Below are 8,885 nucleotides of genomic sequence, written 5' to 3' on the forward strand. Positions count from 1 at the left end.
CCACCCCCGCGCATGGCCGCCTGCGTGCGCGTGCGCAAGCTGCCACGGTCAACCGTTAGCGCGGCGCTTCCGGCGGGCGCGGGGGCTTGTGGGGGAATCGTCGCGCGCCTCTTGTCCGCGGCTGTGCTGAGGAGTGGGAGCCGTGATGGTGAGCGCAGGCCGGCGGCAGGGCGGGCGCGGCGGAGCCTGAACCCCGCCTGGCCACGGCGGCGGGAGCGGAGCGGTGCGGTGCGGCGCGGCGGTACCCGGGGTGCTTCCTTTCCCCGCCTGGGGCAAGGGGTGGCCGCCGGCGCCATGGGCGGGAAGGCGAGGCGGGTAACGGGGAAGGCCGCGGCCGCCTTTCCAGGCCCGAGCTGAGAGTGCCCAGCCGCCGGCAGGGTTTCTCCGGCACAACGGCCAGTTGCTCTCGGGAAAGGAGGAGGTGGGAGGAGCACCCGCCGTGGCGTGGAGCGGGCTTTCCCGGGAGCCTCAGCCCAGTTCCAGGGAGGCTCTGGGAGGGCAGCTCTTCTCGGCGAGCGCTGTCCTCGCAAATGCCTACCTTAAATGGCTGATTCGCGTTAACTGAGGAGGTTTCTGCTCGTGCAGCTTTCCTGGCTCTTTCCCAGCACTTGGAGGAGGGAAAGGCGGTAACTTGCGCTGGTGGGTTGCTTGAATAGCACGCTAAAGCACAAAGGCCTACCAGTCGCACTAGGTTGTTGCATTCATTTAATAAATTTGAATGTGTTGAAGCAAGATGTTGACCTGCGGTGGAAGGGCGGCTGCTTCTGGGTTTGCAGCGAACTTCTGCATGTGTCTGGTACTTGCTCAAAAGCAGTTAGCTCCTACTAGGGTGAGCAGCCGCAAGCCCTGGCCCCTGTTGTCCAGCGTGGAATCATGTGACACTCAAACCACTTTTTCTGCCTTGCAGAAGTAACTGAAAGTCATTTATTTGTGTGCAATATACTACTTGTATTTGCATCACTGCATGTCTTATAACACTTGTTTGTCTTCCTTTGTTTTGTTTGGGGGGTTTTGTTGATTTGTTTGGGGGGGGGGGTCTTACTTTATCGTTGAATAGATTACAATTGGTGGAAGCCTCTTTGTGCAGATACTGCCTAGCTCCTGCTGGTTTGACTGTCAGCAGTGCCTTAACCATTTCTACGTATTTGTGTCTTAAGTGACTGGAGTGCTTTCTAACGTACTCTTTAGAGGTTCAGAATGTTGTGGTATAAACCATGTGGTATCACATTCAGTGACCTGCGTAACAGCAGCCAACACAACTCCATTTTTATAGAAAATGCAAGAATGTCCAACATATGCTATCAGAATAATAAGAGTCTGTACTGGGCTATTCCAGATAACCTGGGCCTAACACCTGAAGGTTTATGGATCTTCCCTTGTTTAGTTTTCTTATACCCAAAGGAAGACATAATAGTTATTAATCACATTGATTTTTGCCCTGTTATCTAGCTGCGTATTCAGTAGGACAGGTAATAGCTGGAGGAAACTTCTCTCAGGCTTCTGAACAAGTTACTTTTTTTTTTACTTTTAGGAGAGAAGTTTGATCAAAACTTTTTTATTTTTCCCCTTCCATAAGTGAAATAATGGGAAGTTCCCAAAGAAATGTTTGATATGTAATGCATTAATTATATAATACGATGGCGCCAGTGGCATTCATTTCAGTAATTTCCACACCAGGATCTGATAGGGATATTGTAAACTGTCTGAAGTGATAAAAAAGCCAGAAACCCAAATAATTTCTGCTGTAAGTTTCTGAAAGAACTGTCTTATGTGTCTGGCTCACTATTTTTTTTTATTATTATTAGTTTTATTTTTTTTTCCTGTAATCTGATTATTGGGATAGTTTCAGAATATATACGTTCATTTATCACTCAAAGATTGGGAGGAATATTCTGGATTTTTATAGGCCAGAAAACCTAAAATTATTCCACAGCAAGATACTGAGAGACAAAGTACAAAATTTACTCAGTTATCAAACAGTTCAGTTTTAGCTGTGCTCTCTTAGGTTTTGTTAGGCAAGTAAAACTTTTTCTTAGTACTGAGTTTTGTTAAAGGAGATGAGTATGTGTTTGTAATCAGACTCCGAAATCTAGTTTGCAAGACATTCTGATGCAAAAAGACGCACTGACCAAACTGGCACCTGACACCTCATCCAATTGTTGTTATTAGTTAATCAGAGATCCTTAGTCATATGCTCCCAAGAAGTCAGAGTTGCAAGTGCTGGAACCAAGCCTAGTCATCAGTGACCATCAAGTAAAAATGATAGTGCTGGAAAAAGTATTGTATAATAAAATTTGGCAGTCATTTGAACTCGCTGGTGGGACGCGCCTATTCAAGCACAATGCACTTAGGAACAGCCAGATACCAGCCCCCCTCGGGAAATTCCTTTCAAATCTGGCATCCATGAAAGTGAACTGCCTTTCATGATCTAGTCTCCTTTGTGTGATTTTTTTGTTGCAGTGTGTAGCTCTGAGTTCCCTTCTTTTTCCATTTCTGATTGGGAAAAGTCTTGCTGTGTAACTCTGTAACTTTTTACTGAGTTTCTCCAAGTTTCCTTCTGTCATGTTATTTAAGACAGAATTTAAAGAGCTGAAAACTCTATTCCAAGTGTGGGAACACTCTATCATGGTACAAAACTTTACTGTTTTCATGTATGTTCCTGGTAAATCCTAGTATTTGCCATTTTTCTGTCACTGCACTTGAACACTGAACTGGTATCCTCACCAGCACATCCAAAATGTGGGTCAGGATTAATTCAAGCTAAATAATATATTAAGGCATTTGTTTCCAGTGTGTCCTACTCCACAGTTACCTCCATGAATATTGCATATTGTGTGCTCACCTCATATATTAGCACTGAAAATGTTGGATCCGATTAGCAGCACTGGAAATGGTGTTTTGTAGCATGCTTGCAAACTTTCCATGCTGTGTAACCTGTTAATTAGATCACAGATTGTGTACACTTCAAAAGTCTTGCTTGTTGTTTGCTCAAATGATTTGCTGTAGCCAAGTGAAAATTATTACAGAAATAAAGCAAGCCACAGACTGTACAACCATCTAAGTCTTTCCTGCAGAAGAACAAGCCTTACAGATCCTGACATTTGGAACAGTTATCTGTGCCATAATTGCTGTTTCAGTAGACTCACTGAAGTATGAAAAATCAGTGCATCTGTTTTGGAGGAAATCATCTTGAATACTAAGTGTGGTATTGTATAATTTGCATTCCCCTGAAGTGAAATGAATAACTCAAAATAGTCATTTCTGTTAAAATCTTTAAGGAGAGACTGAGGGTGAAGTTAAGTTGGATTCCTTCCTTGCTCTTTAATTGGGGTGTTTTAAATCTTACTAATAGCTTGCATTAGAATGGAGTAAGTGAGTGCACTAATGGCATGGCTTTTATGGGTTGACTTTATTGCTTTGCTTTTGCATTTAAATAGAAATTACCATTTCTGTGATACCTTTTCCAGCACAGTAGCTGCTTTCTTGGTGATTTTAGACATTTTAAAGTTATGTAAGGATTGATAGGAGCCAGAAATTTTTAACACAGCTTATATGAACAGTAAGTGCTTTTGAAGAATGCCTGTGTCCTTGATTGCTAGTTCAGTGTTCTAATATTATGCTTCTTTTTAATGCTTCATCCAGATAAATAACTTAATTCAAACAAAAAAAAATCATTCAGATGTTGCAAGTAACCTGTTTTCTTGGCATTTCTTTTGTTTTTCAGTCTCACACAATTCTACTTGTCCAGCCTACCAAGAGGCCAGAAGGCAGAACATATGCTGATTATGAATCTGTGAATGAGTGCATGGAAGGTGGGTGCAGACATGGTAGTCAAAACTGTTGTTAAAACCCCATTTTGACATATTCCCAGACTTAGTAAGAAAATAAGTTGCTGTTTTACATTAAATGTCTCTGATTTAACTAGATGGAACTACATACAGTTTGTGAGAGTAGGCAGTATTCTTGGTGGGGTCATGCAGCAGGCTTGCCTGAATGCAACTCTTGCTAATTTTTGTGCTAGCCATGTAAAGGAAAGGTTGTTACAGGAGATAATACATGAAATGAAAGTGTGTGTGCAATTGATATATAATTTGCAGCTTTGTAGTATATATGCCAGAGAAAAAGTCCTCTGTGACTTTGAGACACACAGTGAGCTAGGAAAGAAAATTGAGATGTTACAGCTGTATGATTTAAATGTGGACATTCACTTAACATTAAAAATTCTAGTTCAGGAAGTTTTGCCAGGCAAACAAAAGCGTCATAAAGACTATGTAAAGCCTCTCTGCTCACTTCCATGATATATTCTCAAATGTATCTGAATTATTTATGGGTTAGCTTAAATAAAACTGATTTAAATTCATCTACAGGCTTGTGCTGTCACTCTTACCTCAGAATCCCTATTTGACTCTTTCATCAAGAATTATCTTTCTTCTGAGATTTGAGTAGCTGTATGTGATACTAGTTTTTCTCTCTGGTGTTTGTACAGTAGGAATATATGGTGCAATTGCTGTCTTAAATTTACCAGAAGGAGTTTCATGTTTCCATTGGAGCTTACTGCATGGAAAGTTACGTTTTTGACAGAACGAAAACTTTTCCCTTTTGATGACAATGCTTCTTTCTATGCCTCTTACCTGATTTTATAGTATTATGTTTCCATGCAAATAGCTAAAGCAAAAGCATTTCAAATCCTCAGAATCTGAATAAGATGGTTATGTCTCTGTTTTCATGGTAATCATCTCTAAACTTTCCTGATATTTGTGGTTCAGTAGCTGAAGAAGTTTCAGCAAATAACATTCGTGGTTTTTTAACGTTGCTCTTGTTTCTCTGTAGGAGTCTGTAAAATGTATGAAGAGCATCTGAAGAGAATGAATCCAAACAGTCCATCCATTACGTATGATATCAGCCAGTTGTTTGACTTCATTGATGACTTGGCAGACCTTAGCTGTCTTGTGTAAGTTGAGTCCATTTCAGTGGCTTAAAGAAGTCAGAAATCTTCCACCTAAACTCTTACATGTTCTGTGTGAAATCTGGTGGGGTTCTGGGTAGTGTATGCAGTAACTTTAAGGCGGCTAGCATGCCATGTTGACCACACCAATTAACTACACTGGGATGAAGCATCTGTAAAGAAAGCTTAGAAACTGACAGTTCCACTTGAATTTTAGTCACATTGAAGCTTCCTGCATTTAAAATACTGAAATCCAGCAGTTGAATACAACCACATATGTTATTTATTTATGCTAGAATCTGTTTAAATTTTGGCTGTATCTGCAGTTGGTCCAATTCTTACAGAAGCAGAATGATTACAGAATTTTATTCAGCTGGGGGCTGTACTAGTGGTATGGTAGAAGTCTATAGAAGTGCATGCAGCCAGCTGTTTATTTTGATCAAGATACAGCAAGATGAAAGTTTTTGTAAATCCTAGTGAAGTGATCTGTTCCTGACAGATCAGTCCTTCAGAGAGCCCTAGCTAATTATGTTAACTGTTCTTGTGAATATGCTATCTCCAGTTCTCATCTGCATTTTAAAGTTACAAACGAAGGTGGTCTTGTGTACTTTCAATTCTGACTGTACTGTAAAATCGGATGTTAAATTTCACTAGTCAAAACACAACATTGTAAAAAAATCACTTAATCCAGATCATGAGTACTTTCCACACCATACATTTCAAGGTAACAGTTTGATATGACAGTGATACTAACCACAAAAATTCTATAGGAATAAGGATACAAATCTCATATTTAAGTAACAAAAGACCATAGTGTTAGGCTTTTGAATATGAGAATTCTAGAATTACTGCTCCATTTGAAACCCCAGTGCAAGTACTTGTGTAGATGTACAGTGACCAGCCTTTGCCAGTTAATACATTTAAAATAAAAGGCTATTGAAAAGCACCAGAACTGAGCATCAGATTGCTTTCCTTTGCATTCTGATGTATAGAACCTTATGTTACTGGTAGTGACTTATAAATGGCCTTTAACAATGTTTTCGGTACGATAGGTTAAACAGGATTAGTTTCTGCAGTTACTTTTCCATAGACATTTTGCTGTTTCATCTTCAGGTTTCGAAGCACTGGGCTGACCCAGGTTGAAAGACACTTTGTTTTAATTTATCTAACAGGCTGAAGCCAGCTACTTTCTTCAGGAAGTAGTAACTGTTTCCTAGCAATATTCTGCCTTTCTTAATTAGGCTTGTAAACTCATTATCCTGCCAATTCTACTTCAGCTTATAGTTTTCCACCAGATGGCACACATAGCATACAGACATGTCTTGTGTTCATGAAGATTCTTAAAGTACCTGCTATGTGTTCTTGTGGTGTAGCATTATGAATGGATTGGTGTGGGGACATAAATCAGTAACTTTCCTGAAACTAACATTTCTTATACTGCACTGGAAATGCTACTATTACTATATCAATGTATACTAAAACTTTCTGTGTCCTTGAACGAGTCATGCTGGGTTTTAAGTAACAAGGTTTTCTTAGAAACAGTATGCTTAGGGATTTTTTCTTTAGGCAGGAACTGTAATTTGTTGAACTGTAATTTGAGTTAACTCTGGATTTTTATTTAGCTTCTTACCAATGAAATCTCAACCTTCTCATCTGGTTAGAAATACATGTACCAAAAATACATGTACCAAGATTTAAAAACTGAGTACAACTTGAGTAGTCCTTGAGGTATGCAGTGAAAATACCACCTTTATCAAAAAAACATTCAACAGCTGAGGCAAAAAGGAGGGCATGAATCTACGCAGATAACTTCACACAGTTTGCTTTCACTTTTGGTCTAATTATGCTTCAATTCAGCAGTGTCTTGAGTAACTGAGTTCTCTGGCCCTGGCAAGAAATCTTGTTGGTGAACTAGTCTTATCAACTATCCCCAGGTAGCAAAGAAAACGAGTCTGTGGGTTCTTGTTTTCAGTTTGCTTTTTATGAAGTGTCCTTGTTTGGTAGAGGTAAGCTTGCCGTCACTGCAGCTGGTAAGAATCCTTTGTCATCCATCCATGAGTCTACCTTTGCTCCTGAAAGACTGTAGTTCTCACAAAATTCCAAGTGCCAGTGGAACACTTGAAAGCTTACATGAATACTTGCGTGAAGTAGTATTGGAAAAGTGCTTGGCTTGTTAAGACAAATTGGGTCATTTCCTGGTGGAACTATTCTTCATTCTGAGCTCAAAAATACTCAAGTGCTCTATTTGTTGTCTCCCATAAGCAGTTATATTCAGGAATTAAAATGTGAACACGCTGAGAACCAGGCACTCAGTAGTCCTTGGGGCATCTAGTTTTATTTCAGGTTCCTACTGATTTGCTGGGTAACTGTTTTTTAGCAAACAGGATAAATCTGTTTGATAAGCCGCAATTCCCATCTTCTTCTGATATTACTTGTGTTCTGCACACAGCTTTCTGCTTCATACACTCGAGGATGCTTAATTGTTTTGTGAAGTTCTTCTGGTAAACATACTACAGATCAGATTAATACTACAGGTGTTTTTTTTTTTCTTCTCTAGTTACCGTGCTGATACTCAGACATACCAACCGTACAATAAAGACTGGATAAAGGAGAAGATCTACGTCCTCCTCCGCAGGCAGGCCCAGCAAGCCAGCAAATAATGGGGGCACCATCATTACCTGGGTTTGGGGGAGGGCTTGGACAACAGGCGTGTACAGAGTGTAGTAGTGAACGTTTTGTATTATAGTCATCCTGTTGCCATCTTACTAAACTCTTTAGCCAGGACTGAATGTATTGTTAGAGATGCAAGGATTTTGTTGGGCTTGACTTTTTTTCCAGTGTAAATGGAGAAGAAAGTGTAACATCTTCAGTAGAGTTTTAATTTGTTTTTTTCCCTCTCACTAGCTGATGGTCCTACCTTATTTGAACCCCGAGGGCTGTTCACATTGTACTTTGCCACATTCACTGTATGTGCCCTTCGGGTGGGTTTTCCAGCATTCAGTTATGTCCTCGAGACAGTCTTAATGGGGAATAAAAAAATACCCTTTCGTTAAACTTGAGTGCTGAATTTTGTGGGTTTTGCTGAACAACAAATTAAATGTTTCTTCCCTGTTTGCCAGGGAGCAGGGCTCACAAGGTTACGGTGGACTGAACCAATAGTTGTTTGCTCTATTACAGAATGGCTCAAAGTCTGTCCTGCCAAGTTAACTTCTCTGGCCCAATCTTGACTACTGTCTTTCCTGGGGATTTTTGGGAAGCACAGCAACCCTCTTACACTCTAAGCTTGATCTTTATGAGGCATTTGTAGTCAGGTGTGTCTGTTCTGGGGTAGGTGATGCATAAGAGCAGGCTGAATGTATCACACCACAGACCCCATGAACTAGTCTACTTCCAACCTTCCCCTGAGAAAGGAATAGGCAAATTGTTTTGATGAGGATCTGCCCCAAACTGCTTTTTCTCTTTAGAAAGGATAAGTACTTAACTGTTTGCATGCACTGCAAAATTACGTCTGACACTTGTTACTTTGAATGCTGATATCTTTATAGTTTTGCTGTACTGAAAAAGCTTGGATTGGAGGACACGTTAGACTGAAACACCACAGCAGGTAGAAAAGCAAGGCTGACTTGGTACTTCATGGCTTTGCATTAGGCCAGAGTTTTCCTGCTATAGGTACAGACTGGAGTCTTCTACTGTACAGGTATACTCAACCAGGATTAACCAGTTGCAGGATTAACAGGATAACATTCTCTACAGTATTGTAAATGGGGATAAAGAGTAGAATCCAAACACCTAGTATGTCCTGGTATGGAAATACTTAATTTTTTTTTTTTTTAGCGCATTCATAAAGAAAGCCTAGCTTCCATCCAATGAGACATATGAGCCCTCATCCATTTGCCAGGAGTATAGGGCAAGTAAGGTACTTGCCTGACTTCTACTTGGC

At 40.5% G+C, this 8,885-nt stretch overlaps 1 protein-coding gene across 1 annotated transcript; it reads left to right on the top strand.

The window, feature by feature from the left end:
* The first annotated feature begins 21 nt into the window (after positions 1-21).
* ERH (ERH mRNA splicing and mitosis factor) lies at positions 22-7,999 on the top strand. Its single transcript, XM_061463261.1, has 4 exons — positions 22-148; positions 3,725-3,812; positions 4,831-4,951; positions 7,503-7,999. Exons 1-4 carry the CDS (start codon positions 146-148, stop codon positions 7,603-7,605), a joined length of 315 nt encoding a protein of 104 aa, XP_061319245.1. The 5' UTR covers positions 22-145; the 3' UTR covers positions 7,606-7,999.
* The last annotated feature ends 886 nt before the right edge of the window (positions 8,000-8,885 follow it).

The sequence above is a fragment of the Pezoporus flaviventris genome, unplaced genomic scaffold, assembly GCF_033815535.1.
Source record: "Pezoporus flaviventris isolate CSIRO_AGI_PZ_B2104156 unplaced genomic scaffold, CSIRO_AGI_Pfla_v1 ptg000036l, whole genome shotgun sequence".
In the NCBI taxonomy this organism is placed as follows: domain Eukaryota; kingdom Metazoa; phylum Chordata; class Aves; order Psittaciformes; family Psittacidae; genus Pezoporus; species Pezoporus flaviventris.